Below are 20,742 nucleotides of genomic sequence, written 5' to 3'. Positions count from 1 at the left end.
GCTCACTTGCCTGTGATAACAAATGTTCTTGGTGGTACAGAGGGTCCATTTTGGGCAGGAGGATGCAGTGGGAGCATGGTTTAGTTGTGGTCCTGTCCTGGCTGGGGGCCCTTGTGCTTGTGTGGAGAGCTCAGCCTTTGGCACATGGCTCTGCAGCCAGTGCTGCTGGCCTGTGTGGGACTGCATCCCGCTGGGCTTTTGTAAGTAAGCACTTCAGAACATCTCTGTCAGATTTGCTTCTAATATCAGTTCATTGACTTAACTAGATTTACTTGAGCAAAACCACGTGTCTGTGCTTGTTTTTCTCCCTATTCACTTTATTAGGTCCTAATCAGAAATCAGTATTTTGTTGGTGGCAAATCCTCCTCTTCAGCAGAGGCTGAAGCTTCAAGCAGGATTTCTCCCGGCCTTGGTCCCTGGTGTCCAGGGCTGCCACCAGAGTTCCTGCCCAGCAGTTTTCAGCTCATGGCTGGCCCTCTTGGGCCTTCCCCATCCCATCACTGCTCAGATCTCAGCCGGGCTCAGGGGTACCTCCCATCCCTGCCTCAGTCCTGCACAGCCTCCAGGCACTTCCAGAGCCTCTGCCTGGAGCTCTCTGAGATATTTTTAACATATGCACTGCGTTTTTAATGGTTTAGGAACTTGTCAGCAAAGAGGTTGGGATGATTTCTTTATCCAATCCTTTGCAAAACATTACATGATTTTTATTTTTTTTAAAGGAATATTAGGTATGTCAAGCCTTTTCCAAAGTCTGATGGAAAGAATCACTGCCATTTCCACAAGGATAAAGGAAAAATTTAAGAGCAAGTACCTGGGGCATTTTTGCAAACAACTCTAAATTTGAAAGACTGATTTTCTTAAATATTTCCCCCACCCCCAAATTAAAAACCCCAACAACATAGCTTATTTAAAAATAGTTAAAACCGATTTAATACATATATTTTGTTGTAGCTGTGTCTAAAAAGAATGTGATTAGAGCCCCGTCCCCTATGAGATCAGTTTTTAAATTCTGTAATTGCTGTATGAAATTTTCTAGTTGAAAATTCAGCATTTGGAGAGACCAAGCAAGCAGACTTTGCAGCTCACACATGTATTTTCTCTGTTTTTTGAGGAATCTTTACGTCTGCAAATCAGGTTTTAATGTGAAAATAGAGTTTGAAAAACAGCTTGAGAAAATTTACATCTAGATTTGACTGAAGTTCCATAATTCTTCAGAGCAATTTTTGCAGTTTTGACATGTATCACTCTGGTAAATTGGGAAAAAAGAAAGAAAAAGGCATGTAATAATGACCAACAATGTTTGCCAGCTCTTGTCTTGCTTTAGTAGAAAGAGAAACCAAATAGATTTTAATATTATAACTCAAAGACATCAGTATAATTATTTCAAGCTGATGTCCATTTAGATTAACGTGATTTGTTCTGAGGAAAAACTGTGAACTGAAAATATTTTTGTCTCAGAATTTCCCTTGGATGTGGTGCAGTCGATTGTAACTGTGTTACTCTTGTGGGTGATCTGAATGTGAGAAAAGGTTTTTCTCCTTTAAAAAAAAAAAAAGAAACCTAACAGAAAGAACTAATTAAGGCAAAGCTAAGAAATTGAACTCAAAAGTTTGCATTGCACATGTGAACTAATCTTTTTACAAAGGCATCTTTCGAAAACTGTGTAAGAACCCCATTCATAGTGGGTCTCACCCAGCAAATCCTTCCTAGAAAAGCAGCCGCGTGAAGATTTGTCATGAGCAAGCAATAAAGACTTCCAGGGAATGAGTTCTGTACAGGCTTCTTGTTTGCCTACTAAATCATTAACCTTCCAAAAAAAAGCCCATCCGTACTTGTAATAGGTGTGTCAGCAGCACTTCATGCTAAGAACAGCTTTTACAGGATTAGGTTCGAGTTTTTAAGTAGCAGTACCATGGAGTTCTTGGGGGCAAAGACCTCCTGGTTTAATGCAGCACATTCTCTAATGCCCTTTATGTCTGTTATGAAATGTGGTGAATCTCTGAGCACGCTAAAATGAAGAAAACTGTCTTCAGGAGTAGTTGATTTTTTGAAGCAAAATGGCTGTGTGTGCTTTAGGAGCAGCCACTGTGTTTGGAGAGCTTTCTTCAGGTCTTGAAATATTAATGATCTTGGCTTAATATAGTAGAAAACAAAATACAGTGCATAAAACGAGGGGGGAAAAAATCCTTGAGTTACAGAGTGTTGACCTTGCAGTACCCATGGAATACATCTATTCCCTTTTAAACCAGAGAGTATGAAAAGACAGAGAGGAATGGTCACAAAAATCTTTACTTGTGACATATTCTTGTCTTTCTAGAAGCATGTTATAGTCCAAACAGGATTTTCAGCCTTGAGCTAGATGGTTGAATATATAAGTATTTTAATACCATGAATATGCTAAAGATGGCTCTTTGCTTAATGATTTCTGTGGATTGTGATGTTCATATTAAGAGTAATATTAGAGTTTACATGTTTAGTTTTTAAAGCCTTGAATAATAGAAAGAATTTTGTGGATAAAAGCAGTCAGCTTGCTTTCCTCTTGTATTCTGTTTTTTAATACCTTTTCTTTATATATGGTAGCAAGATTCTTCCCGTGGGTGTCTGTCCTGGTCATATACAGACTTAGGCACATTTCTCATCTGACCTGTGACAGTGAAAACCAGGAGTAATATCTAAGACCAGCATCTGGCACTTGACTGCTGCTGTTGTTAAACTCAGGACATGTAGTGATATAGCAACTTGCTTACCAGATAGTGCAAATCATACAAAAAAAAAAAAAAATTGAAGACTTATTTTCCTTGTTTCCTTATTTTGCTGGGCAATTCCCATCCCAGGCAAAATAAGCTGTTTTCTGGGAGTTGCTTTTGTGTCCAGCAAGTGCCCAGCTGATGAGCCAGATGTGGTGGGTTTGTATTTGTATTCAGGGACTAAAATTGTCTGTGATGTGGGGAGGCTGGGTTTGACCCCCACGATTCTCCCTGCCAGAGCTATGGCTGCTGATTTTAATTGAACAGCCCCAAGGCTGTTTGAAGCATGGCCAAAACAGACCTTGCAAGTCGAACCTTATCTAATAACACAATGCATGTGAACTCTGGAAGTGTAAATCTCAGTCACTTGAGCAATGTGTTTTCACAAAGTCCTCTGCTCCCGTGGCAGCCCCAATGAGTGACACCAGGCTGATGTCCCAGCGCTCTCACAGATGGCACGCAGCACATCGTAAAGTCAGGACTTGTTAAGGACATTTCATAAATGGCTTTGGCTAATAAGAATGAAGTAACTTGCTCTTTTATAAATGTGTTACTAATATCCCTCTGCATTTCCTGCTGGAGGGCTTTGTAATAGAAGCAGGGAAAGAGTGAGGGGGGACTAAGGGAAGGTTGAAATAGCAAGAGCAAGCCCTGGCTGTGCGGGGGCTTGTGCCCTCCCAACAGGAGCCTGTATGTAGCAGGGGAACCCTAAAGGTAGTGTAGGTGATAAATGACAAGATGTGGGAGTGAGTCACACAGTAAATATTGGGAACAACCTTTCCTTTTTACTGGTTTGCATGCCTGGGAATTTTCTCTCCTCTCTGCAGTGCTAAAAGCCAGTGGTGATGGTGGGCTTTTTTCTCTAGCCAAGGGAGAAATTTCTAGGATGACATACCTGTTAGCCACCATGAAAATGTGTTATTAATGATGCTAATGAGTTTTTTCCAAGTGATGTAAAAGTAGCCATTTGTGTAAGCCCTGCATTTATGAAGCTGATGTCACTGAAAGCTTGCCAGCTGCACGTGGGCCCTGGTGGCAGTGGTGCAGTCACTGCTGTGCCCTGGCTTCGAGGAGGAGAGAGCATTGCTGATCTCCTCCCCTGGGGAGAAAGAGCCAAATGAATTCTGCCTTGCCATTTCCGGGCATGTTGGGTTCCTGTCCCACTCCCTCTTAAAAATTGGCAGTGTCTGACTGTCAGCTGCCATTCCTTAAGTGGTCATAGAATAAAGCAATTGCACCCCTTTTGTCATGCTCTGTGTGTGTGTGTGGGTGCAGGTGGACATGGGTTAATCCACATGCAACTCCACAGTAAGCACAAAGAAGCAGCTGATTTTCTGGCAGTGTCAACAGAAGAGTATAATTTTTTTTTGCCATCTCTAAGCCAGCTTTTAAAATGGCTCTTGTTGGAATTAGAAATCAGTATCCCCTGACATAGGATTACTCATTAAGAGTGTGATGATTGTTAATTCTTCACCTGGGCTAAGAGGACATCATTAGATCTCTTTGAAATGTCTCCTGCCTTGATTTTGAATGAGTAAGCTAGCAATTTATGATCACAGCCCGGGCCAGTAACACTCTCCCTTCCTGTTCCTCCATCTAGCTTGCAAAATCGGATACTACAAGGCTCTCTCGACAGATGTTGCCTGTGCCAAATGCCCGCCTCACAGCTACTCCATCTGGGAAGGCTCTACCTCCTGCACCTGCGATCGGAGCTTTTTCCGAGCGGAAAATGATGCTGCCTCCATGCCCTGCACTCGTAAGTTGGTCTTTGAACAATCTCTTGCCCCTTTTATAACCCATTTTTTCTCTGTGTCTCTAAAAAGCATTCTGCTTCTGACATAAGAGCATTTAGTAGCTTTTATGGCCCTTTTCAGACGCAGTTTGCATTTTGTCTCACACTTCTGAGTGAAGGTGTTTTCAGCCCTCAATTCCTAATGGCGGCATGGTTGTGCTGACCCTTGTGAGCTTGCAGTATAAATAAATCAGGAGACACAGTTACAAAAGAGGGACTTGCACACCTCAGTAATACAGGTAGAAGTAAAATATAGGCCCCACTTCCAGTCTGAACACCTGGCCAGTAGATCACATCACCTTTCTTCTCTTTACATACGGATATTTGTAGAAATTTTGGAAGCTTTCCTTGTAATTGTATGACCTCGGGTAAACAGGTAATATTTATAATCTCATTATATTTCTAATTTGCTTGAAATACAGCTGGTGACCCTTTGGAACTTAAGTGTTCATCCGAAAGGGGTAGTAATAAATCTTAAACTTTAATGAAACAACCACCCAAAGCATGGTTTATTTTATCCTGTGTAGGTAAGTACATCATGTACAGCAAATGGAATTTGCTTTAGTTCCACCAAAATGCCTTCAACAGGGAGAAGGAGAGGTGCACTGAGCACAGTCACAGGGTTACTGGAAAAACTCCTTGTCCTATGTGTTGGTTAATGGCTCATACAGTCGAAGACCTGGGATTCCAGGCATGTCCTGGTGTTAAATTGTGATCATCTAGTTCTTCGGTTTTCACTTTCTTAGGAGCAGAGCAGTTTGAAACAATAAGTGAAAGGGCTGTATTTTACCAGGGGATATCCATGTGTGGCTTTCCCTGAAAGCTCTTGGAAAAGTTTCCAGATTTTTCAGCCGTATATTTGTGTAGACAGAGTGTGTGTGTGTCTGAGTGAGGGAAGGCCGAGATATTTCTTTTGTAACATTTTAATATATTGCAAATTAATTTTGTGAGAGATGACTCACATTCATTTAGACCTTAATTTCTCCCTTACAAGGCAGAAACAGTGTATGTCCATAACTAAGTTAGCACTCATCCCTTCCTCACACCCCCTTGATTCCAGCTGTTCTCCAGTGATTTCCTTCTTTTCAGCAGTGAGTTTTGCTGAGTGGTGGCATGGCCAAGAGCAGCTGCTTTTGCTTAGTAGGAAGCATAGTGGTGCACATATCCCTTGCCAAGTATTGACTGGGAATGGAGTCTAGCTGTATTGTGAAACCTTGCCTAAGTGGGCAGGAACATGCTTTCTATAATATAATTTACACTAGGAGATCTAAAATGTGACCAATTTTATAGGAAAAATGTCTTTCTGCAACAGCAAAACTATTGTTTGGAATATACACCCTAAATAACATTATACCAACAAAAGTTTTTCAAAGCCCTGGTCCTTGTGAGTGATATCTTGACCAAATTGAAATCAAATTAGTAATCAACTGGTTGAATTTAAATAGGCATGTGCAGTTAGTGAAGTATGAGGAGAGAGCAAAACATTTCCAGATGGGGAAATTGTAAGCAAATGATATGTATGTTTGCTGGTATTGCAAAATGTACCCCTGCAAGCTTAGCCCTTTTTTGTCAAGTCTTGGGGCTGCTGGAGGCACTCCTCCCCATTACTGTCTTGGGAGATCAGTCAAAGCTGAAGTTCCTGATCTTAGTCTTTTACCCTGAGAATACAAAGGGGGAAGGAGAAAAGGGCAAAGGCTGTGGTGCTGGCCTCAGTCTTCATCTCTGCAACAGCCTAGGAGGACCCTGCATGCAGAGGCAAGCCAACACCACAATCCTATGGACACCTGCTCTTGGAAAACAGGCCCGTCTCTGGAGGTCCTGCTTCACAGCTTTGAATTTTCCTGTAGCTAAAGGGCTTCTTTTTCTGTGATCCAGGGTGAAAGATGATGCAGGAGCTGTTCCTGAGCTGGCCTGTGGGGCAACTATGCTTCCCCAGTCCTGCTGTGCCCGCTGGCAGCCCCTCTTTGAGCCCTGCCTTAGCTGTGCTTGAAGGGTGGTGCCTGCTCAGGTGCGAAATGCAGCCCTGCCCGCGGGGCTGCGTGGGGGGCTCTGAGGGCTCTTCCTTTGCCATGCTCCCCCTCTGAGTGGCCTTCAGCCCATGTACCTGAGGCAAGTGACAGCATTCAGAGGACCTCTGCTGAAGGAAGACCCTTCAGAAGTAGGTCCCTGTTTGTCTGACTTTCCTGACAAGATGTGTAGACAGAAGGGAGCATAAACATCAAAGGTGCTTTCAGGTGGATTCAGACTGTAATCAGTTCTTACCAGTTGGTTAAACCAGGTGACAAACCCAATTCCCTTGTGCTGACAGCCATAATAATCAGGCACCTTCTTTGTTCATTATGCTCTCTTTAACTCTGGTATTCTCATTCAGGCCTGCATTTAGTAATCGCTCAGTGTGACGGCACACTAATGAAGAAATAAAACACAGTATCTGAGATCCATTCTTCTAGCAAAAAGATAGACTCTGCTCCACTGGCTTGTAAAATCAGGTTTCTGTTCACTTGGAGAACTATTAGACCAGGTGAATAAAGGTAACATTGGATAATTTGGAAAGAACACCTGGAATGGACTGTGGATTGATCCTTTCTTTATTATTTCTAAACACTTTTTGAGATGAAGAACTTCAGCCTTCTTAAGATGTGTTTTTGTAAAGCTTTGACCCTTGGCTATTGATTTCCTTTAGTAGTAAACTGTCTGGCCTTGTCACTTACCTCGTCTTCTAGGCTGAGGGAGGAAGATTGTTAGGACTTTTTCCATTAGCCTGATTGTGCTAGTGGATGAAAGGGAATTAGAGAATTCCCCTTCCTTTTCCTTTCTTGCAAGTTCCATGATAAGTTACAAAAGCAGTAGCTACTTCCTGATGTGCTGGCCGGGAGAGGTGCTCCAGAGTTTTACCCTTCCATAACACCACTCTCTGACAATGCCATCCCTTGTTGAGCTGTAAAAACTGTGTCTAACCTTAGCTAAGCCAGGCATCAGGCTCCTAAACAAGTAACTCAGACTCTGGTTTTAGTATTCTGCTCTATTTCAGCTATGCTAGAGTGAGTAGTTATGTCTGGCCTAAAGTTTGTGCCAGTAAGAGGAGAATGTGGCAGAGTGTGGGTGTAGAGACAGTGAAGTGGGCTGTGTTGAAGGCCAGGCAGAGGCACCCTGACATACAGGAGTTCACTGGTGCAGCTTTCCCCTCAGACTTGCCTCCTGGGGATAATCATCAATGTGTCTGTCACCACTGGGGGCAGAGCTACCCTGGATCCACCGCTTTGGCCAAACTTGGCAATTCAGACTTGGAACTCTGAAGCACAGTGGGCTTGTCAGCTGTGTGCTTGGCCATGGAGATGGGATGATTGACTCGTAATACACCTGAGCACAAACTGTGGAAAACACGGGCGCCTTTCCCTTTTGGAAGCATCGCAAAAGTGATGTCGAGGCAACTCTACAGACCTTCATTATATTGCAGTACTTGCGGAGAGGAAGGGTCTTTCATAAGGTTAGCGATGTAATGGAGAATAAATTGCCTTACCCACACACGAATCCATGAGGCAGGAAAACAAATCACTCTTAATCATGGCCCTTGTCCGTGAATTCCCTTCTCTATAAGGAGATATCCTGTGAATTGCAGCCTGGTGCAGGCAGGTGCAGTTCCCACCCAAATTAATGGGTGTTGCTACTGTGTCTCCACCATTAATGAGTTGGGTTCTCTAACTCTTAACAAACAGTGCTTGCATTATGAGTGAGAAAGGGACGGGTTTCTATTGTTTATATTGTCTGTTAGATTCAAATTATTAGCGATTTTTAATTGGGAGCCCTTTACAAAAGAGAGATTATCATCATGGACTGTCCAGCTTGAAATCTGCTTCAGTAAATGACCCTGAATAATTTAGTCAGTTGTGTCACCCAAACAGGGACTGGTGGATTGATTGATATTTTGTCATGGCCTGAAATATTTCAAAAACGGTTGCATTTAAGACAACTTATACCGGAGAAGCTTGAAGATAAGAGCAGATATAGTGAGATGCAAGAGAAGAGTGCCTGCTTTGAAAGGACCTTCTCCGGTCTAGGTTATCAAGAAACTGCATAGCCTCACTTCAAACGGCAAACATCACTTACTTGTCTTTACATTCCCCTCTTCTAATTGAATTTAGTGCACTGCAGTATTTCCTCCAGAAAGTATATTGTTTTTAAATTACCATTTCAGTGCTATTACTCAAGGCTCCTGCTTCTAATGCTTTCTGACAGTTATCAGCATAATGAACCATAATGAAATGATGAGCAATCTACAGTGGAAACTCAATGTGAATTCCACTAGAGCTGTGTGACTGTGTTGTTAAAATTTGAATGCGCATTAAAATAACACTGTCCTTATTTGTTTCCAAGGTCAAGGCTTTAAAAAAGGTCTGAAAGGTCTAAACACTTCAATTTTGTAAATGTTGCAGTCTAATATACACCCTTAATGCAATCCTGTGTTACATTTAACATATCTCAGAGATAAACATTTGACCTGCATTTTCAAAAACGAGTGACTTTACCTACCTAATAACTGTGGCTGCAGATGAATAATTACATAGGATCTGATTATTTGAGCACGTTTATAATGATTGCTTAGACTATAAACAATATAAATAAACCAATGTGCTCTTTTTCCTTCAACTTGTTCCTTTTCTAAGTTTCCTGTTGGACGTGGATTATCACTGTTGTGGCTGTTAGGAGAAAAGAAAGTAGGATACACCACACAGTCATGTTGGCTGCTGCATTCTAGGTGGCTTTGCACTGGCTTTGCCACACTTCCACCCTTGTGCTGGCACTACTGCAGTCCACTGCTCTTGGAGCCTGTTCTCTATAGTATGAAGTATATGCCAATAGAGCCTCTGATCTTCAGAATTTAAATTTATGACATAATAACTCTTCCACATCTTTATATATGTCCATATCTTCAGTAAATGATTTTGTTTTTAAAACATCCTATGAGATTGTTCATTATGTAAATAGTACATCAGAATGCTTTTTAAGCCGTAGTACAGCAGTTGCAAGAGCAGAGGGAACAGTGGGTAGGCTGTAAGGAGAGAATGATTTTTCTTCTCCACGTAGGCTGGGAAAATAGACCATCCATCGCTGCATCGCTGCCAGACCGAGAGAAAGGGATTGTGAGTGATGGGAATCTCAAAGGAGAAAGCTGTCTCCCCTTGTGTGTGGTGATGGGCTGAAGGAATTGAATAAGAAGGGGAGTGGTTATGGCTTGAAGAGAAGAGACAGGAGTAATTTGACAGTTTGTGTTTATAATCAGTAGACTTAAAATCATCACTCCTTTAAATACTGCAACTGTTTATTAGCTGTCTTCTGATTTTCTGGCCATAGCCTTAAATTAACAGAGACATTTACTCAATTAAGTGGGGGCTTTGATTTGGTTAGTCAGGACCCAGTTCTGTAGAGTTGTTGAAGTAAATTAGAGGGCAAACAGAATAAGAAATTCAGCAGTCAGGCCAATTACAGAACAAGTTATTTTTCTGGTTTGATTTCTTTCCTGTCAGACTGTCAGATAACTTTCTGGTTTCTGCAGTGGAATTCTTTTTATCTTGAAAGAGTGAGTGAACACAGGTGGTATTGTCTGCAGCACAGTGCATTAGAGTAGATATGATAACATGTCTTAGCATATGTGACGATGCAAAATGTTCTTATATGGCAGCTCTTGGAAGAGAAGCCTGGAGCCCAAAGGAGTGGTACCTGCCAGCATCAGTTTTCCCACACCTCTGCCAGTGGTAACTGGACCTCTTTGCTTAACTTCTTTAGCCTCTTTAGGAGAGGAGCTATTAATTGGATTGTTCTCCGGGTGAAAGGAACAAAGCCTATTGTGAAGCTGGTAACCAGGGTACTTTTGGCAAGTAAATAGGAAATCATACATTCCAGTGAAATGGGCATTTCATCACTGGCACTGGTCCAGGATCCCTAGCTTGGCAGAATGCCTGCTGAAGTCAAAGGAATCTTGCCCAAGTAAATAAATGAAAAATTGTTTACCAAATCATTTGCCTTATTATAACCCAGTTGTAAAGCTAACTATGCCCAGAGAGGAGAGGGGGTGGAAATGGAGCAGATAACTGGTATTTTAAGTGGCTGCTGCATCTTGCGGCCTGTTGGCTTTGGTCTTGCCAGTTGTAAAACACACAATCTGTAATGATAAATGGTCAGGAATAGCCAGGCAGACAAGAATTGAGGGAAGTCCGAGCTGCCAGTGCTTGTGTAAATTAGCCCACAACAACGGGGGACCTGTCCACAACTGCTGAAAGAAGCAATTAGTGGCAGCAACATATAGAGCTGTCACGGGAAAGTGTGGGCTTTATTTGCAAGCTTAAACTTACGCAGCCCAGGTATTTACTCTGTGTTATAACTTTTCTTTCAGATGGTTAGAGATCAACAACAAAGGCATATCTGAAGGGCATCAGCTCACATGCTGAAATATCATTGACAGCTCCACTGCTATACAGGCTTAGTGAAGCCTTGTGAGATGGAAAGAGGAGGCCAAAGTGCTTCCTCTTGAACACTGTGCCTGGCACAGCTTTGCCAGACATTTTAGTCAGTGAACTTAAGGAGTTTAAAGACATTGATTATTTAATAATTACTTTCTTTGCATCCTCTCTGAAAATAGTAAACTCTCTATTTCATGCTCAGCCCTGCCCCCAGGGAGATGATTCTAGGATCATGATCAAGTTAAAGAGCACAGATTAGAGTTGTTAAAGGCCATCCGTACAGTACCAGTGTGGTGAGGCCTTGCTGAGAGGGCAGCAGTGTGACCCTGTGGGTGAGGCTGGCAACACAACCCACAGCCTTAGCAGAGCCCTAGTGCTGTGCCTCTGTGCCTGATCTGGACCCTTCAAAGGCACCTGATGTACTTCCATTGGCATTTCATTGCTCTCTGCAGATATACTCCAAATATCTTTGGAAACGTTCACTGTATGGATCTTTTCTTTTGTACACCTCTTTATTTGGTCTCTTTATTCTCGCTGTGTTACACACAAAAGCTGGCTCTCAGATCTTGTATAGCAGATGTGCTAAACTTTTCACTGCTTCTGATAGTGCATTTCTAGTCAGGTTTTCTTGCTGTTAGACAGTCGGATGCTTGCTCCCAGGTGCCTGCTGCTCCTTTAACTTATCAAAGACTTTGCTGCTCCTCTGTAGTGCAGCCAAGGCCAAGCTGCCGATTCAAAACAGGCCAGTTCATCCTAGGCTCCTTTTAAATGACGGTGAGTCATAGCAACCTTCCCTGTTGTATGAATCTTGTTTATTATGTAGCAAATTAGCTCAAGATTTCTGAATACCCCGAGTTCCCTTTGAAATCAGGGCAGATGAAGAGGGTCAGCGTCTCTGGAGCAGGCTCATAAAGAGGATCCTTTTGTCAGTCCTGGTCCAAAGCCCATTGAGGCCTGCTGGTCTGCCTGATTGACTTTGATTAGCAAACACCCATAGCTGGCACACAGCTGCATTTAACAGTATTTTTGTAGGGTTTTCACAGTTTTAGCTGAAGTTAGAAAGCTTTGAACTGCAGCAGGTTATTGTATTATTTTTAATACAATATTTTGATTTTTTCTGTTTGTTAAAATAATTTTTAATCCTTATCAAGCTAAGGTCTGCTTTTTCTGCCTCAAAAAAGAGGTGATATTTTCTTCAAGGAGAGTGCGGGAACGGTTAAAGAAGATTAAAGTCTTTTCTACATGCTTGAGGTTTTCTGATGTCTGGTGGGAATTGCCAATGAAGCTTCCTTCCGATTTCACACTGTCAGGCGAATGCAGGCTGAATGCAGTGTGACAACCCACTTGAAAATAATTATCCACTGCCCTGGCTGCAGAGACATCCGTTACCTGCTGGAGAAATGTGCTTTTACACACATGCCCATGCAGACGGAGTAAATTATTTTTTTAATCATTTTCTCCTTCCAGGGCTCAGAAGTTTCATCCTGCTTGTTAAGTAGTCACATACATATCTTTTGAAAGCATCTTTCTTTTAAAGGATGTACATTTTAAATGCACCAATCTGGTGACTGACAGGATGCTCCTAACAAAGGCTTGCCTACTTGAGGGTATATATTTGAAATATGTCCATTAGCACTTCCATGGAGAGTGTGGGTTTCAGTTTGCGTTTTTAATAGATCTCCTCCCACAGCCAGATCTTTCAAGGTAATAAATCTTAACTATACCATTGGCTAGTAGTAAACATATGTGGTTACAGTCCTAATACTGATAGTATCAGTTCAGTCCTTAGTGGGTAATGTTGCTGCCAGAATAATTCACTACCACTGTTGGTGGCTGAAGATTAAGCTGGCATGAAAAAGAGAGCGCCTAAAGGAGCCCTCTGCCAGGCTGTGACAGAAATGTGCTTTTTGGTTTGTTTTGTGATGTTTTTGTTTTTCAACATAAGAAAACAGTATATAAAGGCTACTTGTGTCTGATAAAATTGGCCAAACCAAAGCCCACACCTTTATCTTCAGTCCTGTGGCCATGGGACCTCTGAGAAAAGGAAAAAGGAATTTCTTTACTTGCATCTACCTTTGGTGAACAAAAGTTTGTTTGTTTGCCCAAAATCTGGAGCTGCTAGTTGTCTAGAAGAGGGATTCTGGAGTCCTGTCAACATGGGGCAGCAGAAAACCAAGCTGTAAGGTCCTTCTTATTTCTTGTCATTTTATGGGACGACAAGGTCTCTTGGGAGCTGTTTTGCTGGGAATCATTTCTTTCTCATCTCCGTTCTCTGTGCTTTAATCCACGCCTCCTAACCATACACTGTTGCTGAACTAAATTAACTGGTTTAGTGAAGACAGTATTCTTTATGTCAAACAAGTCTGTCTGGTTTCCTTGTAGAAAACTGTAATTGAATTTACCGCATACACCCACAGAGACTTTTAGAGAAACACCTTGCTGGGCAGATCAGTAATAAAAAAGGAAGATGTAAAACCAGGGATATTAAAACCTCTGTCATAACCATTTAAATACAGTTCCCCAGCACAGTGCACTTAAAAGTCTGCCTTCAAATCCCAGGGTTAGTTTTCAGGGATATTTTTTGGTTGTGTGGATCGATCGGGTTTGCAGCTGTAGAGAGGAAGGGAGGACCGACTTGTTTGGAGTCTCCCTGCATACCCAATCAACTGTGCCCACCTGCCTGTCTCCGTGGAGCTCCTCCAGCTTCAGGAGCCCAGCTACAGTATGTCCTCTGCCGTGGCTTTGTATGGGTTTGTGGTGTATGGCCTTTGTCAGGAGAGAGGCTCTCTCCTCCTCACTTGTGCCTTTGTGGTGGTGCTGCACTTGCAGTCCTGGCATGCCCTAGTTAGACCCTGTCCTTGGGTCTGTGCTTTCCCTGTGGTGTGCGTGAAGGGCTGGGCACGCTGATCCCTCAGGGCAGCAGGAATATTCACTCAGTTGCAGCTAATCCCCTTTGTGCTATCTTTCTTTGAAATCATTCATTGCATTGGGGTAGACATTCTTTCTCCTTTGCAGAATGGTTTAGCCAGATTCATGAGGCTGAACCTCCTACATTTGTGCTGCTGTCATTTGGGGACAGGAAGAAAGGGGCTTTGGGATAACGTTCTCAGCTGGATGGCATCCAAGCAACAGTCAACCAACCTGCTGATGTTTGACTCAACTACCTCTGGTACCCCTTAGTCTTTAGGGCAGCTGATTTAAATGGAAAATATTGTACTCCTTGCAAATACATAGTTTACTGAGGTGTCATTATGCTCAGTGTTAGTCTGCAGCCTGGTTCGCTTCCCAGCTGTGTCGCCTTGCCATCTGCACCCCACAGGTGCTCCTTCAGTTGTGGAGAGCAAGTGCATTACTGGGTCTCACTGTGGAAGCTGTGTGTGAGTCACTGCAGTGCTTGGACCAGGCTTCATCCCTGGGATGCATCATCGAGGCTCCTTGAGTGTGCCCACAGAGACCTGGCACACAGATAATGGAGCACACAGGGATCTCCTGTGGTCTGGAAGGAAGGAAGGAGACAGTCAGGTGTTGGTATGTGCCCTCGTCGTGGTTTTCACCAGGTCCTTGTCAGTTGTACAGGCGCGTGTGGGAGGCTTCTGACTGGAGAGAGACTTGAGTGTAGGAAGGGAGGGGGAGAAATGTTGACGGATGAAAAGTTAAAATACTGCCTGAAGTTGTAGAAAGGAGCGCTAAAATACATCAGTCCTTTTAGTAGAAGTAGTGCTTATGCTATTAATCCCTTAAAAACTCTTCTTTCTGTGAATGTTTGTTTGACATAGGGTACAACATTGCCCTTAAGACAGACAGATCTCTCTATCTGTGGGTGAAGGACAGATAGCTGTAATGGCTATTGCAGCAAGAGAAAGCCAAACAATCTGCATTGCCCAATACATTTAAGGAAATCTAATAGGAGGGTTGAGGAAGATAGCAAGATTAGCTTGATGAAGATTATTTGTTGCTAAACAGACTCTTCAGTGTTTCCCTCAGCCCTGACACACACAATGAACTGCTCCACCCAGGGCCTTCCCATTTGCTTCATGGCTCACTTGATTTTGATGGGTTTATTGTGAAGCAGGATTTATGGAGCCCCAGGAAGGAATAAAATTAAAAACTTCCGTTCCCTGTGTTTCCCACAGAGGAGCCCCCCGTGTCCGTTCAGGGTGCTGGTTAAAGGGGATGGAGAGGGATCCAGCTTTCAAGCCCCATGATCAAGCTGTGTCCCCTTTGCAGTCCCTAACAGGAGAAGACTGAGTGGCCCTGCAGATCCATCCCTGAGATTCTGTTGTCCTGTGCAGGGAAAACAACAGCACCTGCCTTCTTTACATCATAAAATTAATTTTGAAATTAGTTGGTTTTCAGAATTAAAATTTTTAGATTTAAATTCAGTTTCTTGTAGGAACTGTCACATTTTTAAGCTGTTCTGGGCAGTGTGGCAGTATTAGCTCCATGCTTCCAGAGTGCCAAATAGCCCATGCAATAGCATGCTTCCATTGGCAGGAGATTTATGAAAAATGCTGTAGATCATGGGAGTTGTAACAAAATTACAGATGGTGGTGGTGATTCAGAGGCACAGGTCCCTGTCTCCTCTCTCATCTGCCCCGTAGCTAGATTTTTCTGCCAGAGGACACAGGGCTTGTGTGAGGGCAATGGTCTGGCTGTTCCTGTGGGATCCTGCTAGCTGGGCTCATCCAGGAACCATCCTGGCCCTTGCAGCCTGCCACAGCCCTGAAAGGGTTTGTCTCATCTATCGGCAGCGGCTCTGTTGTCAGAAACAAAGCAAATCCTGATCACCATTGAAGGAACAGATACACCCTGTGTTTCAACATCTGAAACCAGGCCCATCAATCTGAAGCTGTTCCCCACTCCCTGTGCCAACAGCTCCATTGATGACTGTGCTCCAGGAAGAAAAGAAATTGCTTTTCCCCTCACTGTAATGTCAGCCCACCATTTGGAGACTCCCCCGCATCTTCCTTTTCATGCTGGAGGTGGTGCACTCATCTCTGTGACCTGCAAGCATCTGCTTCCCTGGTTTTCCGCTTCGTCGCATCTCTGTTTAGACACTGCAGTGCCCTGTCCCACATACTAATTACTGACTTTTTGCTTCTGAGGAGCTTGATTCATTCTGGCACATTTTCCCATGTGAAACTGGACCTAGAGCCTTGGAAAATATCTTAATGGACATCAGACTAGGTCTGAGTTTAACCCCAGACTGGCTGCTGTATCTGAGCTAAGAGGCACATCTTTCAGACCGCAGCTGTGGCAGTATGAACCCTCCTCCCATGGAGGTCTTTGCTTCAGGAATACCCCCCTGAAATGGGGATATTCTCAGCCCTGGCAGAGCTGGTGCTGCTCGGGGCAAGGAGGTGTTTGCACTGGCACCACCTTATCTCAGTTCTCCTGGCTGTGCTCCGAATCTATGCTCTCATGTGTGTGACTGCAGCAAGTGAATGCTCTGTTCAAAATGCCTTTTGCTTTTTCTCGCTATAAGGCTCTTGACGTTTCCCACAGGAGCAGTTTCTCTTCAGGGCTTGCTGCTGCCAGGCCCTGACCAGTTTCTGGGAGGACACACAGCCTCAGCTCCCGCTGGCTCTGGCTGCTGCTCTGGCCAGGAGAGACCTTCACTGTACAATGTGCACCTGGGCTTGCAGCCTGCTGAGGCTGCTGTTTCCCCCCAGAGGCTTTTGTTGATTCTCCTGTTCCCTTGACAGTGTGGAGGGACAGGTGTTGCCACCTTGTGCACCTGCCTGCCCTGAAGAGAGAGCACAGGTGTGAGGCAGTTTGGGGAAGTCTGGGATAGAGGGAGTTTGGTTCAGTTCCTTCTCAGCAGTTCCTGCTCTGCCGCTTGAGTTCACAATTTCAGTAGTGTCTTCCACCTCATTGCACTCTGAGTGTATTTTTGAAAAGCAGGCTCGTGTATTTGCAGGCTAAGCAGAGACCACTTTCTCATACCCAGGGGAGCTGGCAAAGCCAGCTTTTGGGGGAAGGGGAGCTGGTTATGGGACAGAGGCATTGGGCTGGGACGTGGGACAGTTTTGACCGCTGCCCAGATGTGCAAAGCATGTTTTGTGTGCCTTTGTCTCACCACATCTCTCTCTGCCTCCATTTCCATGTGATGAATAGTGATTAAAACCAGTTTCTTTCCTTTTTGTTTCTCGTCTATTTTTTGGATCAGGAAACATCTCTTACTGTGTTTGGTAACTGATCTTTGAGTAAAAGGGTTTTGTCCTTAGGAGTCCTAAATGCTGCCAGTGAATAAATAAAAGCCATGAATGGCAGCCTGGTGGTGCAGCAGGCAGGAGGGCTCCCTGGCTCAGGGGTTGGACTCAGCTCTCTCTTCTTGCAGTAATTCTACCTGTCAACCCCGATTAACTCACAGACTGTTTCAAAGGTTTGGCAAGAAGGGAGGATTTCCCTCATTTCAAAATTAATATATAATTTTGTATTTCTGAAGTGAGCACAGACAAACAATCCTTGCTTAGCTACTTCTACAACAGACCTTTCATTTAGGTACTGAAGACCCATTTGACCTCTGTGTCTTTTAGGACCCTCTTCTTAACCTACCTACCTCTCCCAAAATAAAAGTCTTGTCTCCTGTTGAGCCTGTGTTACATCCTGGTGGCTTCAAGCACAGACCCGAGGAGATGATGCAGCCCTCAAAACCTTGTCCTATGCAGCTTGCTCAGGCCTCAGGCTTCCTTTGAGATGAGCTTGATGAATTGAGGAGGGAGCCACAATTAATCTTCCCCATAGTCATCCCTTAACAGCTTAACTTCTTTGATGTTAGACTTGATGAGTCACTTTGTAATTTCAGTAGAATTTCACATTTTCAGTGTATTTGGTTCCTGTCTTACCACGATGACTGTTTTTGTACCTTTGGCATATGAGAAGTTATGACTTACTTATTTATACACTTAATTAAACTGTTGGTGCTGGCTGATTCTTTTTTGCCAGTTTCATAGTTCCATAACATTTGACAAATATGCCAGAACTTTCTCCTTACCTTCCTTTTCTTCCAGGAGATCTGGTTAAACTTCTTTTGAATTGCAACCATCAAATGTATTTTGATAAAATTGAAGAAGCTTTCATGAGCTTTCTCATGTCTTGAACTTGTGACTTTCCACAAAATTATTTCCAGTGTTTTTCTGTTAATAATATTTGTAAGTTAAGCTCTGACTATCAGCAGTTATTAAACACAGCTGTTTTTACTGTGTTCTGGTTTGGATAATTGTATTTTGCAAGCTTCATTCTCACTCTGTTTCATTTCTGTTCGATGCAGTGCTTACCTGCAGCCCTGTCCCAAAGCATCGTGTGTGTGTAGTCAGAGTAGCTGAGTGCTCTGCCCCAGAGCAGGCTCCCTTGTGTTGGTCAGTGAAGCTTTTTGGGATGGGTAAAATACCCATGTCTTTCATGGGTTCACTCTGAATCATCCTTCTGAAATTTAAGGGTACAAGAGGTGTGTCTCAACTGTATTGAAATTAGATTAAGAGTCTCAGGATTAGCTCTTCTGCATTTTCAGTTTGCCTGTGGGTTTGGGGCCTGTGGGGATTGAAGTGCACAAATAGTATTTGTGCCTGTGCGTTGGTTGGCATGAGGCAGGGCAGTGCTGACGGCAGCTTGTCTGCTCGGGCAGGGCCGGCCACGGCACCTCTGGAGAGGTGCTGCAGGTGCAGGAGGGGCTGCTGCCTCTGGGCTCTGTCCTCCCCTGCCCAGGGAGGTCCTGCCCAGCCTGCCTTCGGCTCTGTGCCCTAATCCCATAGTCCCTGTGCTGGAACCAGCTGGGAGCTCTCTGGCAGCGTGTTTATGAGTCTTGAAGTCTCCTGTCCCTGTGGTGGAAAAGCTGACCTTGAGTCTCAGATTCAGCCTTATTGCCAAGCTTTCTGTCTGGGCTCTTGTTTCTGAACAGTTTTCTTTTATCAGCTCTTCCTTCAGATGCTCACCATATTCTCCTCTCCAATTCTTTCACTTTCTCCAGCACTTCCCTGCTGTAAACCTTATTGCCCATCTTTCAAAGCCTTAGTTCTGTGTCTGGCTTTCTACTCAAATCTCCATCCTGCATCCTGAGCTGTCATGTTCAGGTCCCTGCTTGATGGGCTTCAGTGTTCACTGAATGTGATTTGCCATCAACTTGTCTGGAAAATATTGCACTTATATTTTTCAGAAAAAGATACCAGGAGATATTTCTATAATAATTTCAATGAGAGTCTGCCTGTAGGTAATGGGGGACCTTGAAAATCTCAAGTGAAGCAGGAGTTTGTGCATTTGATGCTTTGCTCAGGAGATCATGGAAAAAATTAGTGTAGAAGATGTAAATTTAACATTTTTCATAACAAGTATAAATAGTGAAAGGGAAAAAGTCCCACTCCTGTTTAATTGCAATACTGAGCTTTCAGGCTCATTTAGAGCTGGAAAATACTGTTAGTTCATCAGATGAAGAGATCAGAGTTTGACTTACCAGTTAATTTTTCTGCCTTCATTAAGAACAGAGAGAAGTAAAATTCTGTTTGGTCTCTGTTGCCCTTGACTTAAATGGGAGTTGCACAGGGTCTGCAACTCTTAATTCTGATGTTACTATGTAAGATTTTTTTTTTTAAATTAGCTGAAAACACATGTACTTTGTCTTTTTAGGCCCTCCATCTGCTCCCCAGAACCTGATTTCCAATGTCAACGAGACCTCAGTGAACCTGGAGTGGAGCCCCCCCCAGAACAAGGGTGGCCGGGAGGACGTCTCCTACAACGTGGTGTGCAAGAGGTGCGGGGCCGGCGAGCTCAGCCGCTGCCGCTCCTGTGGCAGTGGGGTGCACTTCAGCCCCCAGCAGAACGGCCTGAAAACCACCAAAGTCTCCATCACTGACCTCCTGGCACACACCAACTACACTTTTGAAGTTTGGGCAGTGAATGGAGTGTCCAGGCAAAACCCCAACCAGGACCAGGCTGTGTCAGTCACTGTGACAACTAACCAAGCAGGTAGGAACAGCAATTCCCTTCCACTCTCTGCTGCCTGTTTTTTAGGAAAGCTGTGATTTCCATTACATTTAGCATTAGAAAATGAATGCGAGGAGCCCTGAGATGTGTAACTGGGTCAAACCCTTATTTTCTGGTGATTTATGTGGATAGTTTAAATGTTTCAGAGGCGGGGAGAGAGAGGAGGGTTTGGGTGCTGTGTCTGGGAGCAGGCTGTGCTGCAGCACATGGGCAGGACGCTGGGAGGCATTCTGCAGAAGCACAACAGCACGGCTGCCCTGTCCCCTCCCTGGCCCACCAGCAGCTCTGCTCTTTGCAGGGGACACCCTGCACAGGGACACGAGGATGTCCTTGGTGTCTGCAGAGGGCAAAATACGTGCTTGGGGAGCACAAGGTTGTGCTCCTGCCCCCCTTGAAAAAGGGATTCAATGAGCGGAACGAGTGGGCGCCTGCTCGCCTGCCTGCTTGCTCTCCTCTCCTGGAAAGTCAATTAGATTCTGTCCCCTTGTTAAATAAATACCTCCTTAACCTGCTGCTGACAATGTTTCAATTGATCAGAGCTGGCATTGCTATAGAAATCGTATATGAGCTTTCATCTTCATGCTGACTGATTTTTGTGTTTCATTCACTTGGGAGAGTGAAATACTGTTTCTGTGTACACAAGGTTATTTCAGATACCCTGGGCAGCTCTGCTTTTTTGGTACCCTGTGCTTGACTTAGTAAGGGCAAAGGCTGCTGCAGCAGATTGCCATTTCGTTTTGATGCTAATTTGTTTGATCTTTTTCTT

At 43.9% G+C, this 20,742-nt stretch overlaps 1 protein-coding gene across 2 annotated transcripts in view; it reads left to right on the top strand.

Annotated features, from left to right (window-relative positions):
• EPHA4 (EPH receptor A4) overlaps positions 1-20,742 on the top strand; it is a 104,551-nt gene that overhangs the window by 36,971 nt on the left and 46,838 nt on the right. For both annotated transcript variants that reach the window (XM_032119444.1, XM_032119445.1), the window contains exons 4-5: positions 4,348-4,503; positions 19,620-19,958. In XM_032119444.1, the coding sequence (XP_031975335.1) occupies positions 4,348-4,503; positions 19,620-19,958 (495 nt within the window). The remainder of the gene's footprint in view (positions 1-4,347; positions 4,504-19,619; positions 19,959-20,742) is intronic.

This window comes from Corvus moneduloides, chromosome 10 (assembly GCF_009650955.1).
Source record: "Corvus moneduloides isolate bCorMon1 chromosome 10, bCorMon1.pri, whole genome shotgun sequence".
In the NCBI taxonomy this organism is placed as follows: Eukaryota; Metazoa; Chordata; class Aves; order Passeriformes; family Corvidae; genus Corvus; species Corvus moneduloides.
This window is presented reverse-complemented; position numbering and strand designations above follow the sequence as displayed.